This window comes from Talpa europaea, assembly GCF_964194135.1.
Source record: "Talpa europaea genome assembly, chromosome: 14".
Taxonomy (NCBI): domain Eukaryota; kingdom Metazoa; phylum Chordata; class Mammalia; order Eulipotyphla; family Talpidae; genus Talpa; species Talpa europaea.
The window spans coordinates 21,823,483-21,844,482 of NC_140082.1; the positions used below are offsets into that span (position 1 = coordinate 21,823,483).

Below are 21,000 nucleotides of genomic sequence, written 5' to 3' on the forward strand. Positions count from 1 at the left end.
CGCTTCTGTCCTTTTCTAGCTATTCTTCTCCTAATGCTGACTGATGGCACATCACAGGTCTCTGGTCTGTCTACTCAGAAGATACTGGCTGCTTAGTGACTTGTTCAAGGTCCTGGCACAGGCAGGAGCAGGGTAAGGAAAAGAATCTAGGTCTTGTGCCCTTTAGGTATTTTTCCCTTTTGCTCACCTGCTATAGACTTTAGTACCTTCATCCTTCTCCAATCAATCACTAAGTCATTCCCTACTGAATGTGGGAAGTGTCTCAGTTCTGACTGAACTCCATTCTAGAAGCGACTATCTTGGTTAGACCTTATCACTACAGATACGGACACTGCAGTGACTTCCAGGTCAGCACCCCCAAGCTTTTCACATAGTTTTCACATAGTTTTCCCATGAAATTCAGAAAAGTTAACCTTTAAAGTTGACTGTTATTCCACTTCTTTCCTCAAAGGCACAAGGGCGCCTTATGGCTGCCAGACTGAGATTTCTGCCTGACTTTCAAAGGCAACCCAACCTGAGCTCCCTCTACTTGAATCCACTGACTTCTTACTTCACCAAGTGACACTTCCAAATCCCTTAGACAGGCCCATCTGTTGACCCATGAAGGAGCCACCTCCATTCTTATCTGTGTTGTCTCTCCTGTTTCCCCTCCTCTACCTGATGCCTCCATGCCTACATTCTACTCATGCATATCGTGATTTGCAATTTCCTGGACATGGCTATTTATTTATGAGGAAACCAATAATAATGAGGATGAGTATCCTGTTTCTAGGAACTCTTAGTCATTCCAAGAGACTCCACCCAAATTCTGATCTCCTACAGCTGAATTCCAGCAAGCTTCTGAGGTACATACCACCATTTCCTAATGTGTCCCACAAAACAAAGAGCCCTCCAAACAATGGTCAAGCAGGCTTGGGAAACACTGCATACATATTTCATTCCTCACCCATCTACTCCCAAATCTCCACTTAAGATTCTCAATGCCATTTAGCATATTAAAAGATCTGACCAGTGCCAAAGTGTAGGAATTCTTTTATCTCTGTTTAACCAAGAATTTTCCCTAAGTAAGGACTTACTCCTTATTCCCCAAACAGCTATGAAGAGACTGGGGATTCAGGATTCTTGCAGAACATACTTTTATAAATGCTGCTCTAAATCATTGCAGTTTACCTTGTTTCATACTGCTCTAATGGGTGCTGACCTTGACCTCCCAACTAATGAAGGGTTTCAGCATGCATTCAGTATCTGCTCTAGAAGACATGTATTTCTTCATCTAAACCTCACCACAACTGTATTGTCTGTCACATTTCTCAGGTTAAAAAAAAAAGCCTCAGAGAAATGAACTGACTCACCTATAGTCACACAGTTGTGTCTTAGCAGATATAAACTCAGTTATAATGGACCCAAAGGTTGGCACTCTTTCCATTAATTAGATGCAACCTTGACAGGGAGGTATTTTGTTTTGTACTTTTTATATACTGCCTGATGGCCCAGAGTGTAGGTTCTTGATGAATTACCACCTGATTGAATTAAATACAGACACACATACACACACAAGCACCTGCAGGAAGGAGGATGAATAATGGCAAAGTGAACTTGATAAGTAAAGAGAGGAAGGACAATTTAGGTGTCTGCAATATGAGTTCTGCATCAATGTGCTGGACTGAATCACACTAGTCTTTTTTTGGCTTCTCAATACTGAAATTTCCATCTCATTTGGTGGCAATTTTCTGCAGGTTTTGCTGATTATCACTTTCCAGGTGTCTCCTGTCCTGCCACTGCACAGCTAGCTGTACTTTTGGTTTCTGCCTCCCCTTACTTTCCCACCTACTCCCAGGCACTCCTTTGCAAGTTTTCCAGTAGAATCTTATTTTGAATTTTTTTTGCAGCACTCTTAATATAGCACTGTTCTCAAAATTTGTTCGCTTGCTCTTCCACAACACTAATTAATATGAAAGCTAACTCAGAGATTGGTGGCACCCAATTAAACATGAATCAAAAGCCATGTGTTATGAATGAGACCCATTTAGGATTCTTCTTCCCTTTTTCTGCATCCTGTATGATTAACGTCAAGTTAAAGTCAATTTTGCAAGTAAATTTGCAGCCCCTTGAATTTAGTCTGTTCAATCATTACCTCCTTGCCACAAAATGTCCTTCTCTGTAATATTCCAAATCTTCTGAAATACACTTTCCCCATTGTTTATATCACAATTCAAAATATCAGTTGTCTGAGAAACATTCCCAGGCTAGCTCTTTCTTCTGCACCTTTGAGTAGCAACATCTGTTAAGTATTAGACTGTTATTCTTATTTTTTACTATTGTTTTTCCTTATACTCAAATTAAATGGCTATTATTCTTGATCACATTCTGATTTCCCTTAGATATATCCAAGATTATTTGGAGTTTCTAAGAACAAGATTTTTTTTTTAATACTGAGTCTTCCAAGTCTATCATATTTCTTTATTTCACAGACCTCTATATTTTATTAATCATACATTAATGCAAATTCTCTAAATAAGATGTGCAAAATTCTTTTCTGACACCATGAACCTTCCCTCTGGAGGTGTTATTCTAGCAACAGTAACATTGTCTCAATTTTTACCTTTTTCAGATGCCACTATTTATACCACTTCCTTAGTGCCAAATTATTATTTACTCTACACACATTGTGTGAAATTTCTTAATTTTTAAGAAGTTATTTCTTTTTCCCTGGAGGTTAGTTAAGAAATTGGTGCATAGGGCCTCCTTGGTAGCACAAGGGGTTAAGTCTTAGCACTACGAAGCTATCAGCTGTCACTGCAGCATGAGTTCGATCCCCAGCCAGGGAGCTAACCTTCATGGTGCAGCAGACCTCTCCTGTCTTGCCCGCTGCTCCCCTCAGCAGTGTATTTCAGTTAATCCACCTGTTCTGCTCCCCACTCTGTCTCTGGTGAATCCTCTCACTTCCCCTCACCCCTGCACTTCTGGCCTACACCCCAGCTCTTGTATGCATAAATAAATAAATTTTTCAAAAAAAAAAAAAAGAAACTGGTGTATACCCATATTTGGTCATTAGTGGAAAGAGTTAAGTGGTTCTACTACTAAACATGGTGATTCTCCTGTCATTTTCGTATTTGGATTAGAATAAATTCATAACTCTAAAGAGGAATTTCTCACGCTGGGTCTATTTCCTTTACTGTAATTTATAAAGTTTCCATTTATGTTCTTATGTATAAGTTGGACATTATTTTTCAAAATATACCCTTTCTACAACCTTAACCTTTTAGCCAGACCTATTACTTCATCATTGCCTCAGCCCTCTACTCACTGAATGGTCTATGTTCTTAGTGCATCTAAGTTCATGCCAATTAGCCTCCCTTTCCAGGAGTTGCTGATACATATATACATGAATAAGGACTCATAAATCTGAATTTCAAACATTTTCACATACATCAGTTGGTAAGTTTTATGATGAATATGATATACAAAAATATGCTTAATTTGAAGTTTTTCATACACAATGGAAGGACTATATCTAATCCCCAAAGTGTAAGTTGATACCCTGGTATCCAAGCATGAGGAATATTCCAGGGTGATAGGGGTTCTGTTATGATACAATTAAATTCATCAAAAATAATTCATAAAGATGCTATTGCTTGTAGAGATAAACATAAATTAATATATTTATATTGCATATAAACTGCGATTGATATTATTGTACAGGTGAGTTTCTGTACAATGTACAACACAGTTGGTATAATCAGTCATTACATTTGTGAGAGCTGTGGGGAATTTCCTTTTTAAACAGTCAAAAGTTTGGATAAAAGAGTTCAAAGTCAAAATCTGGATAAAAATAAAATAGCAATATTTTCTATGTAGCTTGAAATGAAGATAGCCTTCCTTCCCTTAATAACTCAAGAATTAATCTACTCATCTCTATACTAACCCAGATTCCTATTTGTTTTTCCTCTTCTGGGTCTGCTGCTTTCGGCAATGTGAACAAAAAGTAAACATAGAGCTCATAAAAGACATTTCACATTTTTAGGCATTCCGGAAAAGATTTCATAGAAGGAAAGACAGAATTTAAGGGAAAAAAAATGAGATTGTGGTAGAAATATAGATTTAAAGATTCCGGTTGATTCCAATCTCCATTCCCATGGAAGATCAAAAGCTGAATTAGACATTACTTTTGTAACTAACTAGCAAAACAGCAGACTTAAAATAGGTTATCTCTCTACCTGTAGTGTCGAAATCAGTAACAGCCTGCCATCCTTCCCCTACCATGCACACCGCTAAGTGCTCTCCACTTCCTTCACTATCTTCTCCATCCTCAAAGTTCAATCTGATAAACAAGTCTGTGAGGTCCACAGACCATCTCTTTTAACCCCCAAACTGTACTGTCTGCTAAAAAGTCATGGAATACAGCCAAGAAACAAAAACATCCCAAGCCTCAGTTAGGTGATATCTGTGTGGATGTCAAGATAACCTCAGATAAATGTTGCTGAAGACAGAAGAAAGCCAAATATACAAAAAGAAAACATCTGTGAGTAAAATGGGAAAGAACAGAAACTAAACCATAATGTCAGCTTCTTGAGGAAGAGGGATGTATCTCCAGCCTATGCCTCTGTGCTCTATTTACCCTCAAAATTTATCCATGGATTCATTCATTCATTCACTCATTCATTCATTCAATTAATCATTCACTGCATTTCAGATCTACTTGTGGCTGAACATGAGGATATTCTTGGGGGAACTGCATAACCTCTGGGTCTTCCCTCTTTGGCCTCTGGCTTTTTGGCTGGGATAGTAAAAGGGGTAGTGCTTTCAGGTCAAACTTTTCTGGAGCCTCCTCCCAAGTCTCAGAAGAGTTCTGGAACAACTGAATAGTAGACACTTCACTCAATAAAATGTCCTGCTATAAACTGTAGTTCACTTTGCTGTCCCTCATGTCCATTAACAAAAAAACCTTGCAGAGTGAAAAAGCAGCAGGCTCCTACCTGGTCTCTCAGCCTCTCCTGGTGGCCCATAATCGCTGTGGCATGATGGGGGTACTTCTGCTTCAGATGTTCTAGGAAAGCTTCTCTTTTCCTATCCATTTCAGATGTTTGCATTCCCAGTATTTCTTTGGAACTGCGGGGCCCACCTAGAGTGTGTCTCCGTGGGATGTTGCGGGAAGACTTGGAAACTGAAACTCGACTGTTTCCATTAGACAGGCGATCCTTGGTTCTGCGACATTCTGCATCTTCTAGCGATGTGACATGCAGGTTGCTTTTTCCTTGTTCTGGAAGGAAAAAAAAGGATGGCTCACAATTAATGATTTCACACTCGAAATCTCATTAAAAAGAGGGTTTATGGCAGCTGTTAATGTATGAATGTAACTTAGCAGATTTATTTTGGAGGCAAAAGGGGGTTAATCAACACTCAAAAGAAACATGAAAAACTGCACGTTCGAAATAAAGAAGCTGAAGCAAAAACTCTACTATTTTCAAGTCTCCCTGAGGTTATTCAAAAAAAAGAACAGTGGTCAGAATAGTTTTCAGCAACTAGGTTGCCCCTTACCTTCATCGAAAGAAAACTTTAGGGGAAAAAATCCCTCCAGGAGTCTGATTATTTCCTTATTTTTATTTCCAGTTTTATCCCGGTTATCAGTATTTATATATTTTTAAAATCTAAAGGTGATTTCTGAAACATCTGCTACATCTCCAAGGTCAAACGCAATTATTATAATCAAAGATATGGGAATCGGGCCTCCCCGGTGGCGCAGAGGTTGAGCGCTGGGTTGCGAAGCTGCCCGCGGCCTCTGCGGCGCCGGTTCGATCCCCGGCTGCTCCCCGGCCACCAGAGGAGGGTCCCACATGGCGCGCAGACCTCTCCTGCCGCCCGCTGCTCCCCTCAGCAGTGTACTTCGGTCCTTCTGCCTGTTCTGCTCCCCGCTCTGGCTCTGGTGAATTCTCTCACCCTCCCGCACTTCTGACTATACCCAGTGCATGTATAAACAAAACAAACAAATAAATAAATAAATAAAAACATGCCTCTATTAAAAAAAAAAAAAAAAAAAGAAGCAAAGATATGGGAATCACTTGAAAATGCTATTTCCCACATTAGTATAAACCAAGTATGCATAAGAAGATTATTGGAGGTATAATTGAGAGACCATAAAGGCTTCAAGAGCTTACTTGAAGTGGATTTTATCAAAAACACACTATGAAAACATAAGAGATAAAGTGTATTTTCAAAAGCCTTGACCTTGACACCCTGCTCTGACCGGTCCTGAAGGGACAAATTGATTTCTACTTAGCACTGGAAGGGCCATCTATGACAATGCTTCAAATGTAGGACATGTCCAAAGAATCTCAACCTTTTGTCTGATTTGAATATTCCAGTCAACTGGGAAAAAGGAGTTACTGCTTTAAAAAAAAATAGGAAGAGAAAATAATGAGAATTCAAAATCACTTCAGGAGCTGGCCACGTTCTCTACACAGTGGCAGCTCCTACCCAGTATTACAGATAGAGGCAGAACAAGGTGTCCTTGGCCAATGAGTTCCTGGAAAAGGCACTGGACGAGGTCTAAGGAGTCCTAGATTTAGAACGAATAAGTTCACCTTCTTTAGTCTCACCCTCTTCAATAAAAAGGTGAGAATGGTTGACTTGTATTTGCAAGCAGAGTCTGCTACCTCTAAATCCTTCAAATCTACTCTAATTTTAAAAAAAAGTTTCCAGTGACAGCTTGTTAGCTAATTCTCTTTAAAAGTCATAAGCAGGGCCTCCCTGGTGGTGCAGCGGTTGAGCGCTGGGTTGTGAAGCTGCCCACCTCTGCAGCGCCGGTTCGATCCCCGGCTGCTCCCCGGCCACTGGAGGAGGGTCCCACATGGCGTACAGACCTCTCCTGCCGCCCGCTGCTCCCCTCAGCAGTGTACTTTGGTCCTTCTGCCTGTTCTGCTCCCTGCTCTGGCTCTGGTGAATTCTCTCACCCTCCCGCGCTTCTGACTGTACCCAGTGCTTGTATAAATAAATTTAAAAAATAAAATAAAATAAATCTTAAAAAAAAAGTCATATGCAAACAAACAAACAAAAAAAGATGCAACATTTGACAGTTCTAGATTTAAGTTTCAGATCAACAGAGAACCAAACCTTCTCACTAGTGATGTTAATCAATAGGTGTCCACAGTTTACGGATGAACAGTCGAAGTCAGTGCCACCAACAGTTTCCTTGGTCTTTGCCTAGAAACATCTTTGTAGAAAACTCTAGTCACAGCACCCTTTGGTTGGGAATAGAGAATATTTTAATCTCAGGTTGGTTTTCTGGTACCATACCTGTACCCTAGTTCTGTGTGTGTGTTCCGGGAATAATTCTTCTTATCTACCCTTTATTTCATGTTATACTGATAATCATAAGCATCTCAGTCAGATACAAATGAGGAAAGAGAGGGGGAAATGTTCCAGATTAGCAAATTCTTCAACTTCTCATAAGTTTCACACCAAGTCTAGAAGGGAAATAAGACAGAACTATTGGCTCAAAAGTTCTTGGGAGATTAATTTTAATTTATTTAGGTAACTGACTCATTGCATGGATTCTCATGATGGCTGCCTTTTTTGTGGCCTCTTCTTTAATAATACAAAAATAACAGGAACTGCTGGGTAAAGTTAGATACCAACAATGCCATATCTTCCTTATCTCTGGTTAGTAAAGATCTGAAAAGGTTTAGCATTCCTTTTGAGTGAGCATGTGGATGAGTTTTTGTCAGCCCAAATTGTTGTAACACTTGACATAACACTGTTACTTTTAAATGGATTTTTTTTTAAAAATTTTTAAAGATTTATTTATTTTTAGGGCCTCCCCTGGTGGAGCAGCAGTTAAGCATTGGGCTGCGAAGCTGCACGCAGCCTCTGCAGCGCCAGTTCAATCCCCGGCCGCCGTCAAGGGTTCCACATGGCGCACAGACCTCTCCTGCCGCCTGCTGCTCCCCTCAGCAATGTATTTCGTTGGTCTGCCTGTTCTGTTCCCCACTCTGGCTCTGGTGAAATCTCTCACCCTCCCGCGCTTCTGACTGTACCCAGTGGTTGTATAAATAAATAAATAAATCTTTAAAAAAAATTATTTATTTTTATACAAGAACTAGGGTACAGGTCAGAGCCACGGGAGGGTGAGAGGATTCACCAGAGACAGAGCAGGGAGCAGAACAGGCAGATGGACTGAAATACACTGTTGAGGGGAGCAGCAGGTGAGAGATAGGAGAGAGGACAGGTCTGCCACGCCATGTGGGTAGCTCCCTGGCTGGCCAGGAATCAAACCTGCGCTGCAGAGGCTGCAGACAGTTTCACAGCTCTGCTCTCAACCCATTGCGCCACAGGAGAGGCCCCACTTTTAAATGGATTTTTAAGATTACTTTGGCCATCATGGCAATAATATATTTTAAAGATTTTTCCAGGACAGCTAGATTAATTAGCAGGATTGAATCTCTGAAAAGGTTATTTCTTTACATGGACATCATACAGAGACATTCAGACCACCCATATGGATAAGCATTCAAGTTTCTCAAATACCAGCAGGGACTGAAAGTTCCATTCTGCCTTGCTTTGCTACACAGACTCACAAGAACAATTTTGTTTCCTCCAAGGATCCTCAGAGCCAGAACAGTAGCCCTGTGGAGACTGAAAAGAATCTTCTATTTTCTTCTTTGAGATAAATTGGGAAAGGAGTTTACAGTCAATTTTCTACCAACATTCAGCCATGAGCAGCCCCAAATATGGACTCCAGGCCCCCATTCTTTTCTTATACTTTTGCACTAGGAAGGTGACATCCACCTTGCATTGCTTTTCCATTTTTTCTATTTTGTGGATTTGTCTATGATGTCTCCAGTTCGTTAACAAGAGTTAATGCCATCTGGAGGAAAGCAGCAAACAGTACCAGGTTAACGTACCCACCAACGGCTAAATGCAGTTCTGGGCACCAGGGTGAACTGCCCTTGGTGTCTACACCCTCTCTGCTTCAACCTCCTGCCCTGAGCCTCTCTCCAGCCTTCTATCAGCTCCCTCTGCCTCCATCCACCACCAGGCACCAGCCCTCTTTTGTGGTTATCCACCACCACCTAGCAACACTTTCCACACAAAGCCACTAGAACACACAACCCAGTCGCCCCAGTTCTTTCCTTAGTACGAGTCAGCTAGTTGGGAGCTGCCAACTCCCGGCCTGAGGGAGAACTTGACAGCTCTGCCATTCCAATCATTTGGGGGAGAATATGGTCTCTCAGCTGAGGAGAAAAACTAAACAGAGGTAGAAACAAGCAAGAGAGGGAATCCGCAGATGTTTAATAACAAACAATTCCATTGGATCCAAGTCACCAATTCCTCATTATCCACATGAATAGATCATTCAAGTTACCAAAATGAAAAATCAGTTCTATTCCTTCTCTGTCAAGTACTTTGGTGCTAACATTTTAAATGTGGGAGTGTCCAGCTGTTTGCTACTCTGGGAATCCATGCCAAATAGTGGAGCAGCAGCATGAAGACAAGGCTTCCAGTGTCCCCTCCTGCCCCTCCCAGACACTGCACAGCCCAGAGTAACAACTCTGAAGCCCCTTCAAGCAGAATGGAGAACAACCTCTCTGAAATTCCCTGCTGCACAAGTGGGGACCGGAAAGGCTGGAGTACCAGAGACAATTTTGCATTTCAAAGGGCTTTCTATCTGGGATATAGACATTCTGGAGCTTAAACATAGAAAATGGGGTTGGGGCAGGTATGAAGTAGGCAGAGGATTATCGAAGACAGGTTATCCAGAGGAAGATATTCACACGGCAAGTTATCTGATGGGAGCTAGCAAAGCTGGCTTCTTGGCCACAACTCAGATTGCACAGGCTGCGTCAGCTTAACCTGCACAGGGGGTGTGGGATCATGCCCGCCCACCAGCCAGCAACAGGCCCAGGGCTTCCCTAGGGTTTTATTCCTGGGTAAAGATTAGGTAGACTTCAGCATCTTAGGGAAGGAGTCCTTGCTTCTCTGTGGTGGCTTCTGGTCAGCTGTCTCTAAAGATGAAGATTTTTAAATTATGCTGAGATGCTCTCTTGTCCTAGGAACATTGCGGGGAGCGGCTGTTTTGTTTGGCTGTGCACCCTGTCTTGTCCTAGGATGGTAGCCACCTTATTTTATCTATCGGTATAGTCAGACCATATTTCCTGTTGCATACACACAGAAGACTGAATTCTTCCAGCCCCTTCTCTAGGTAGGGCCTTGAACTAATTCTGGTCAATGCTATGTGGGCATAAATGATAGTGGCCCCCTAGCTCCTGACCCTCAGACCTCCTAAATAATCTTTCAAATGTTTTCTTTTTTGACAGGCTGAATACAGAAGAAGGTCCTGGGGAATGGTGTGATACTAGACAAAGGCACCTGGGTCCCAGAGCCGGGCTGGAGGTAGGGGCCCACCCAGGATTGAGCAGGACTACTCACATTCCACTGTGTTCAAGAAACTAATTTCAGTTAAGCTAAACCACTGAGATCAGGGCTGTTACAGCAATCAGGCTATCTGACTAGTATATATGATCTATTCTTTTGGAGGTCTGTAGGGGTACTTCATTTTTTAGTCCCCTTGTCAATCTCATAAAGACCATGGCCATATACAGAATGGTACAGAAATTATAGCTAAAATCAGGCCACCATATTCTTCTAAAAATACTTTAGAAATTAAGCAAGTGATTAAGAGGGCTTCTGGTATAGATTTCAGGTAAAAGAAATAGCTAGAAGAGCCTTCTTGTCTCACGTGCTAGTGAGCTGATTAATTCATTCACACAAATATTTATTGAGGGACTGCTTAGCACTCTGAGAAACATTAGGAGATAGTGAAGTATTGATCTACATTATAATTAGAGAAACAGATAACAAACAAATACTATATAATATAAAGACCACAGTGATAAGTGCTCTGAACGATGAAATAGGATAAAGGACAGAGACTGATGGGACATTTTTAGAGATTTCTGAGCAAAGACCTAATGTCTGGGACTCCCTAGGCAAATGCTACATGGGGGCTACCAATACTGTCTTCTTTTCCATCTTCACTGAGATATAATTGGCATATAGCTTTGCATAACTTTAAGATGTACCCTGTATTGATTTGATACATTTATATCTTGCAAAATATTTATCACAATAAAAAAATACTATCTTAAAACACTGGCAAGTCAGGGGGTAGGGAATCAAACAGGAGACGGACAGCATTTCTGCATCAGTGTTTGTGTTCTTAGGGGACAGAGCAAAGGCAGCAACCGGAGGGCTGCTTTGGGCTGATTTAGGCATCCCAAGGAACCCTCACCTGCCTTGATGCTACGGAGCCCACAGCCTTGAAAAGGAGCATGATATAATTAGAGTCAAATTCATTTAATAATTAGTGAGTGCCTGATTTGCACAATGCATTTTGCAGTATACTTTTGAAATGTTATTTACCTGCTGCATTGATAAGAATTATCCTTGAGGTGACCATATGTCCCAGTTTGCCAAAACAACCCTGGGTTGCAACTGTTGTCTCAGTGAAATTATTTATAGTGTTCCCTTTCACTCTCAAAGTTTCTCAGTTAAAACAATAAGTTACATGATCACCCGAGGAAGATCCTTATCTATAGTGGATCGATCAGCTCAAAGTCGTGGAATGATATAATTAATCTTGTTCAATACTATTTATTAACTTCTGCAAGCCTGGTGGTGATGATAGGTGCTGGGACTATAGAAGATGAAAACACTGTGAAAGATGAAGTCTTTACCCTGGAATACCACATTGTGATTTGGTGAAATATAAACAATATATAAAGAATGCAATGGAGAGATTGCCCTGAGAAGAACAGAGGGGTTGTGATGTGCTCATCAGAGGTCTGACATCCTTGTGTGGTCCTCGTGTTGACCAAAAACCAAAGACAAAGCCACACTCCTTACAGTACCGTATCCCCACCCCCAAACTAAATGTCATCTTAGAAATCAAACCTGGATTCTTACTCCCCTTCAAAATCTCTCCAGGGCCTCCCTGGTGGCTCAAGGGGTTAAGATGCAGCACTAGGAAGCTACCTGCAGCCATTGCAGCACAAGTTCGATCCCCGGGCGGCCAGGGAGGTGACCCACATGGCTCAGCAGACCTCTCCTGTCTTCCCCTTAGCAGTGTATTTCAGTCATTCCGCCTTGTTCTGTTCCCCACTCTGTCTCTGGTGAATCCTCTCACCCCCTCCACATCTGGGCTGTACCCCAGTTCTTGTATGCATAAATAAAACTTTAAAACAAACAAACAAACAAAATCTCTCCAGCCATCACTTCCAATCTCCTTGATTTTTACAAACTGGAGTGCAAACCCCAGGGCACAAGTCTTGAATCTTTCCTTCTGCACACAGACTGGATCCGAGTAGATTTCTTGGGGTGTCTGCTCTCCCTCCACAATTCCAGTCACGAACATCCAAAACGCGATCAACACATCCATCTGCATGCCTGAAAGCTTCTGGATCCTAAGACAGTGAAAGATTTTCTGCCTCTGCCCAATGACAAACACTGTCCTATCTACTCCTCCTAGGGCTTGCCCACTTAGGTAAAATGACATCTTCATTCTTCTAGCTGTGCAGACAAAAAAATTTGGAGTCATTTTTGATGCTTCTGTTTCTTTTGTATCCCACACCCCAGCCTTTAATAAATTATTTTGGCTTTTACACACACCTACTACATCCTTATCTACCACCTGTTCTACTATCTGCCGGTCCAAACTGATAATGTTTCTTGCCTGGTTCATTGTGTAAATCTCATCTTTGGTCTCCCACCTCTACTTGGGTTATTTTCTGTACAGCATTATGGAAATCTCTATTCCAAGTCAAGGCAGACCTGCCAGTAGCTCCCCAACCCCCTTGCGGCAAAAGCCTAAGACCTTACCATAGTATCGTTAGTCACAGGTGATCTGACCACAATTACTTCTCCCATCTTTTCCCCATGTTTCTTCTGTTCTTTGAACATTTTTTGCCGCTGCCTACCTGGCTTCTTTTGCACATTAATTCAATATCAACTCTGTGAGGCTCTCCTGGATAATCCTTCCTACAGTTTCACCACCATCTCTACCCCTGCACTCCCTATGCATTTCCTCTGCCTTATTTTCCCCCGAAGCCTTATTTCTTTCTAACAGGGTTTCTAGATAAAATACAGTATGCCCAGCTAAATTTGAAATTCAGATAAATAATGAACACTTTCAGCAAGTTTGTCCCCAATATTTAAAAGGGATATACTAAAAAATTCATTCATTGCATTTTTATTTGCTCAATCTGGCACGCCTGCCATCTACCATACTATGTATTTTACTTATTTTGTTCATTGCTTGTCTCTACCATCACACCCCCCCTCCTCTACCCTCACTCTCCCAGACCAATTTGGCCCTAAGAATGTAGTTCATTGAAGGAAAGTATATTTAGTCTACTTTGTTGGCTGCTGGATTCCCAGCAGCTAAAACTGTGACTACGATTGAACAAATGCTCAATATTCATTGAATTAATGAATAAATGAGTAAAGTGATCCCACTCTCTCAACCTGACCACCTCAAACCTCTTAAGCATCTTTGAATTGCTGCGGTTGTTTCAAAGTTGTTTCCTAAATCGGTCCCATTCTAATTGCCTTAGATTCTTAGTCATTTATTTCAACAGAGGCCCAGAGGCTAAATTCCTACAGTAGGATCTGGTCCCATCAAATAAGGGGTGGAGAGAGGGAGGGAGTGGCAAAGGAAGGAAGAAAGCATTCTCTTCTGATGGACCTCCTGGGCAGGCGCCCACAGAATGCTCCTCTTTGGAAGTACAGACACCTAGACAGAAGACTGTAAGACTCAGAGATTCTCCAGGGTTTATTAAGCTTTGAGTTTTCTGCATTTCTCTGCAGGGGGGCGGAGTGGAAGGAGTAGGGGGTTGGGGGGATGTCTATCTATTGTAATTGCATTTTCTTCTGTCTGGCTTAGTTTTGCATTTCCACTGTGGATGAGTCATTTGTTACTTCCCTTTTGCCTTCTTTAAAAACACACACCTTTTCCCCAGTGCATAATCCCTACTCCTACGCACAGCCCCGCAGCCCTGAAAGAAAGGACATTTTCAGTTATTAACCGGCCCCTGGATGAACCTGGGGTAGGGTGGGCAGGGAGGGGTCCAGATTGCGCGGTTTATGAACATGCCGCCCGTGTGATAGTACAGGACAGACTCTGGCATCACAGACACCAGACACTGGGGAGCAGGGTCCTTTCTCCACCCAACCCCACTGTGAAACTTCTTTGGAACAACATAAGCCTCTGGAAATTCCCTCCGGAAAAGACAAGTCAATTATTATAAACACAATAAAAGGGAAACTGCCCTGAAAAAAAAATTACCAAAATTGTCTAACAACTCCCAACTTAAAAAAAGCAAAAATAATAATAATAATAATAATAATAATAAAATAAAAAGGTAGAAGATCCCAGGTTCCCCCTATCATCCAAATGTAAAATGCTCTCCCCTGCTGTTGGCTACTCTGTAAAATAAAACATCCCTGAGCTCTGTGATTTTATTGGAAAAGACTCCCAAACTTGCATCCAACAGGCATTTGCCTCATGGAATCCCCCAATCAATGAATGGAAACCCTGCCGTCGTGGAGACAAGCGTCACAGAAACAGCTCCTTCTCCCACCGCTGGAGCAGTGAGTGTTAAAAGTTGCTTCGTGATATTTTTATCATTGCCCAGAGACACAGCACACACCGGCTCCCCGCTGAGTTACAAACGTGACATCACCGCGCCCCTTCTTTGGCTGACTAAGAAAATCCTGCCAGAGATAAAGCGAGACCCAAGAAATCCAAACTCTCCGCTGAGTTTTGCAAAGACACCACCCAAGAAATCTGCTTTCTCTCTGCCATGCGCCCTGTCTCCAGCTATAAAAAGCAGCAAGCGGCAGGGACACGCGTCACTGCAACTCCATCTTTGAATGGGTCTGTTACTTACCCTGCATCTGTCTGCTGTCTGCTGAGTGAGGAAGGCATGGCTCACATTTCTGGCTTTCATTTTCTTCCATTGTCCCTGCCTACAGCCCAGGCTCCTCGCTGCTCTTTAAACTTCTGAGCGCAGTTCTGAAAGCTCCCAGAAAGCGCCAGGAAAGGGGCCCCGGGGGTGGGGAGGAGGAGACCGTGCGAAATGAAACCCCACCCCAAACTATTCTGCGCTCGGGTGCAAAGTCTCTCTCGCCCAAGAAAACTGCATTCCAGCGCCCGGCCTCCCCCGTCCTTCAGTGCCTGCGTCCCTGCGTCTGTCCGGCGAGAAAGGGGGGGGCTGTGCTCGCCGCCCCAGCCTGGGGAGGGCCCCCGCGCCGCGCGGCGCTCGGGGAGGCACCAACAGGTGATGAGCTTTCCTACCCCAGAGCCAGACCTCCTGTTTCCACGCTGCAAACTGCTGAGACTCCGCAGCCAAGGAAGGAAAACATTTCACACAGGCGTGAACCTTTGCTGGAAGCCAGTTTTCTGGTATCTTTAATCTGAGGCACTGAATCAGCCTCCCAAATAAGCTGATAGACGGTCATAAACAGCGAGCTGCTGAATGTTGCAACTTTCAGTGAAATTGTTATAAAATCGCTTCAAAAATTTGAAAGGGTGTATACCTGGACACTTCAAAATAAAGCATTCATACTGTTTGGAGCCTGCCTAACAGATACAGTTAGTTTACTTTTCACACAATTTCAATCTGTTGAAATGGATTTTACAAAGTTTGTAGTCACTTGCCTAAACTTTCTCTGGCTCCTCCCTTCTTGCCCAACACACAAACACACACACACACACACACCCTCACAAATCTGAGGAGTAAACTAGAAAAATCAACTTTGTGGATCTCCGAGGTTCATTACTTTAAGATCTCTGAAATGCAATTAAAAGGCTTTTCCCTGGGCGGCCAAAGTTACATCCAAGGTGCTCATTCTCCTTTTCAACTACCTACAAATATTTATTTTGTTCTTTACCCAGTCCTTGAAAAACTGGCAAATTTCCCAGAAAGTGAGAATAGAAGGCACAATGTCCACCAAAAAAAAAAAAAAAAAGATGGGAAAATAATCTTAGCAACATTAGCTCTGCTATTTCAGAGATCTACAATATCTACAAGTAACACACGGTCACTGGTAGGAAGAGAATGGTATTGTAATCTGTAGTGGCCCCTTCATATGAGGGGGGGAGGACAATAGTTAGCAGGCTGGCCATACCTTGACCCAGTTTATGGGCTGCTTAGGCAAGGTTTTAGACTGATTTGGAGGAAGAATGTGTGCAGAACAATAGCTGGCCTGCAGATTCTGACCTTGAGTCACCTGTGTGTTTTGGCACTGTGGGGGCCATAATTTGGCCATTTAGGACAAAAAGATACGGAAACCCTAAAGGACAAAGGGTATAAACTACAAGGGAAACAGACATGCCAGGGAGCGAACTAAATTCACCTCGGGGAAAGAAGATGGAAACCTTCAACTACCAACAGGATTTTTCTTGAAATCCAAGAAGATAGGGCAAATCTTCCAAAAAGTAAAGCTGTACCTCGGCAGCATGAATACAGGCATTGGGGCTGATAGGGCAGACAGCTCAAGGTCTCCATGACTTTGCAACAGAATTATCTGGCAATCATGCTCTAAGGAAGAACTAATCTTGCCATTTCTGTACTGGTGGCCTATGGGCAAAAACCAGATGAATCTCACTTTAACCTTACTATTTCCTCAGATACAAAATGTTTACGAAAGAGGGATCTGTGGTCAGGCCCCCAGGTCCAGATTATCCTGATCCTAATCCTTATATAGCTGTTGTGTATTTCTCTTCAAATTATTGAAGGTGGAAATGTGGTTAGGGTGCAGGAGGACAGCTGGAGGGGGAGGGGAAAGAGAGGGCCCTGCCCCCAGCATTGCTGCACCAGAGCTTCAGCAGAAACCTGATATCCATGAGCCATGGGCTTGATGTGATGTGTGAAGAGTCAACCTCTACAGCTCCCAACAGCTACCTGCCACTGACACAGTGCAGAGGCATAGCCCTGGGTAAAAAGGAGGCAAAGACTGTGGGTAAACACCCAACAACAGCCACCCTGCCTCTTGCTTGCCTTCCAGGCTAGCTCAAGCCAGACAGAAAAGATCCCATATGGAGATGTAGATGATGCTTGCTGGGACAGTGAGAGCAGCCCTTCAGCACACTTACTCCCCGATGGGCAAAATGGAGGAAGCTCTCACCCCATGTTCTCAACTCTGGTGCGTTTCCAAGCAGCCCAAGGAACCCTCTCGGTGGATCGTGTATTCAAGCTGCTCGGACCCTGTCCACACATGGACAGACAGACAGACAGACAGACATGTGCACACACACACACGCACGCGCACACACACACGCAGAGTACACGTCCTCCTTCTGTAGATATACCTTGAATCAAATCTCTTAGTGAAATGTACAAAAGAAAAGGGAATTATCAAAAAAAAAAAAAAAAAAGAAAAGGGAATTATCAGTGAAGATAATTAACATAAATCATTAAGGACCCTGAAATCTAGACATATTTACAGTAGATTTTCTTGAATAGTCAAACTTTCTGACTTCTCTGGGGGAAAGCTTCTATTAGTCTAGTTACTGGCCCTTTGTTCCTTCTCCTTGAAAAAAGGAGCTGAAAACAATCTGAGAAATCACTTCAGTTAGGTCCATGCACTGACTATTCTATACATCTGAACCCAGAGCACACGGGCCTTACTAAGATCTTTTCAGAGATGGTCATTTTTGCTGAGAGGGGTCCCTGGGAAACAATAAGTGTATTCTGCAATCTACAAACGCTCAGTAATTCAGATCTTCATGAAAAATACTATTATTGTCACTGCCCCAACTGTGGAGATGTTCTTTCTGGAAGAAATGCTATTTGAACTTGAAGTACACTATGCATTTTGGTTTAATTTAATTTCTGGATTTAAAAATTGCTTTTATGAACCAATCTGCCTACTGCCATACTTTGAAATATGCTGGAAAAGGCATAAGGAAAGCAGGAAGAACTTGAAATTTGATTTTCCTCCAGCCATATAGAGTGTTACAATAATGATACCAGGGGGCTAAATTTTCAACTTCATTTCTGTTAACCAGCGAAGGCACAAGGCTATTTCTTGGTTAATGGCTCCATATGCTGGCAATTCATGATTCAAAATGAGCTAACACACAAAAAAGTATCATTTAAAAGGAAAGACAAGTGAAGAGATAAGAGATCTGTAAGGGCAAACGGTGATTTTTGCAGGCAGAACTAACCTATTACAGAACTGGGCCATTATTGGGTTTCATAATGCAACTTAAATAAGCATTTGCCATGATAGGCATTAATCACCGGAATCATAAACCATTGAATATGATTTCCCAGCAGGCCTATTTAACTAGAGGGCTAAGGAAAACAAGTCAACTTCCTTTATGTAAGTTTTTGAAGACATCATTGTTAGAATCAAGCATTAGTGGAATTGGGCTGATAAATATTTCAATTTTTTAACCTTAATCCTATTAAAAACAAAATAGTATAAACTGACTTGATATCAGGACATGAAAGAATTAATGCTTGCTAAAATCATAAATGCCAATTTCAGAGGACAGATAATAGTGAAAGTAAAACAAAAGAAAGGCGAACAAATCAAAAGGATTTCAACCTGAAACCCTACATTTGATGAGATAAATTGTCTTTTCTAAGGACACTCTGCTGTGTCACTCGGTAACTAAGAAGTAGAGGTTGTTGGACCACTGGGAAAACATTTGGTTCAGTGGATGATCGGGTAACTGAAATGTGGAATCTCCAACCTTAGTTTTGACTGCAGTGTGTCAGCTGGCTAGGATGAACTTATATTCAAGTATGCACCAGAGCACTTGTGGTAGGGAAAAGGGACCGCTTTTAATAATTACTACAGGACCAGAGCAGAAACCATGGCTATCCCTGGCGAGTTGGCAGATGGTCACTTCCATGTAGCCCAAGATAGGCCCAAGTGCTCCTTGGGTTTCCAAATTCAAATTGGAAATGAGCATAACAATGCTGTTTGAGTTTCCCAAGATAGACCTCATAAGAGAAATTTAAGCCTTAATTAAAGGTGTGAACTTTATCAGAGCTCTGTTACAAACCCTACTAACAATTGCACATTGGAAAATATGTGAAAACAAATTTTCACAGGGTGAGATTCTGTTTGATCCAGACATCAGAACAGAATGTTCCTTTGTGTTTAGGACAACACTCCCACAGGTGTGATCAGGTGCCACTGAGATCCATTCTCCAGGGCTCTCTCCGGAAGTCTAGTCCTCTTCTGCCCTCACTTGCAGTCCTTAAAATCCCCGTTGCTCCCAGGAGACCCAGTGGGAAAAGTAGGGTGGTCAAGAGCCTCCCACCACTCAGGTCTCTACCCTGAAGTCTTGGGTCCTCATGTAGTTCTGTAGCAGAAACTATACTTGAGCTAGTGTGTTAATATTTTAAGCATATTTACTTTCTTTTCAATGGAATCCATGCATGCTCATTATTATCAGAGTTTCTTTGATCTCTTTCAAGCTGGAAGATGCTGGATAGCCAAGCCCACGCAGCTAAGCCATGTGTGCAGCACACCCCAGAGCATCCAGCACTCAGCTTTGCTTCCTGGTCAGGGCAGGCCAAGTCTGGATCCCAGGTGGCAACTTCTGAGTGAAGACTGCAACTTGTATACACTCTCCCCTTTTATCCCAGAGTCAGCGTGACATGGCATGCCCACAGAGTCCCTGAAGGCCCAGCTGGGGTGACTGAGAGGAGAGAAGCACCACAGGCACAAGCATTCCATTCCCTGCCTCACTTTACACGGTGGTGCCACTTTCAATATAGGGCATAGCGGTCAGAATAATGTCATTTTGTTCCATGTCATTTCTTTAGATGGTGATAAGGAAAACAAATCAATTCCCGACCTGGGCTCACAGTCTGTATGGAGTTTGCACAGTCTTCCCGAGTCTGTGTAGATTTTCTTGGTTTCCTCCCACATCCCAAAGACAGGGCTGTGAGATAGCTGGCACACCTCAGCCGAGGGAGTGTGGCGTGTGTGAGTGTGGGGGGAGTCAGTGTGGTGTTTGTGAGTGTGTGTGGCATATGTGAGTGTGTGTGTGTGTGGGGGGGGGGTTGAGTGTGGGAGGGAGGGCATCCTGGGCAGGGTGGATCCTGCCTCGGGCCCTGAGCTGCTGGCAGAGACTCTGGCCTCCCATGACCCTGAGTTGGATCAAGCAAGTTGGGAAATGAATGAATGAATACAGATGATTGTCAAATATTAGAAGTGTTTTGGATCTTTATTTAGAAGTTTGATCATGCGATGTTTTTGTGGCCAAAAATATGCCTTAGGAACTTAACGCTTGTTTCTGTCAATTAACCTATGATAAAAGCAACGTCAGATGTCATGTCACTTAAAGTCACTGTTTAGAACCTATGGAAGAGCTGAAATGAGGACTTATTATATTTGGTGAAGCCTCCCTAGAAAGGGGCTACCCTGGCCTATTTTCTGCCCCTGGTCTTTTCCCCATACCCTTCCTCAGAGCTGCAGTGAGCCCTGGAGGCAGGAGAGAACTACAGAAACTAATGCCATGGCCAGAAAATTGGGATTCCAGGGCTCATTTCTCCCCGAAGCCCTCCTCCACCTTGCAGAAGAGCAAACTGAGAGCTGGAGGGCCAGTGCCAGCTGGGCACCCATCTGGACTCCTGGCCGCTTGGGGCCTTCACTGCAACACTGGTTGAAAACTGTGTCTTTCATCCGCCTTTCTCACAACTGCCCTAGAAGAACCTTCAATCATTCCAATTTCCTTTGCTATACTAAAAGGGAGAATAAATAAAGAGCAGAGTAGGCCTATTTTCTAAAACTCCTTTCTCCTCAACCATAGAATTGGGCATGGTATTTGGGGGGCCACTGCTATCATACAAGACAGGACATGTCTGCAGATGTTTACCAAGAGCTCCCCCCTGCTCGCTCCCCCAATCCACATGAGTGCTCTCTCCTCTCTGCTCAGCGCCAGCCAGCCAGCGCTGTATGTGCTATCCTGTGTTGTTGGCT

The 21,000-nt window shown here is 42.8% G+C and overlaps 1 protein-coding gene across 6 annotated transcripts in view; it reads right to left on the minus strand.

The window, feature by feature from the left end:
* The window catches only part of KIAA1217, a gene marked incomplete at both ends in the record, with an annotated part of 258,303 nt that extends 243,291 nt beyond the window's left edge, over positions 1 to 15,012 (minus strand). For all 6 annotated transcript variants that reach the window (XM_084254333.1, XM_084254330.1, XM_084254331.1 and 3 more), the window contains 2 exons: positions 4,977 to 5,260; positions 14,943 to 15,012. In XM_084254333.1, the coding sequence (XP_084110459.1) occupies positions 4,977 to 5,260; positions 14,943 to 15,012 (354 nt within the window). The remainder of the gene's footprint in view (positions 1 to 4,976; positions 5,261 to 14,942) is intronic.
* Positions 15,013 to 21,000: the final 5,988 nt, after the last annotated feature.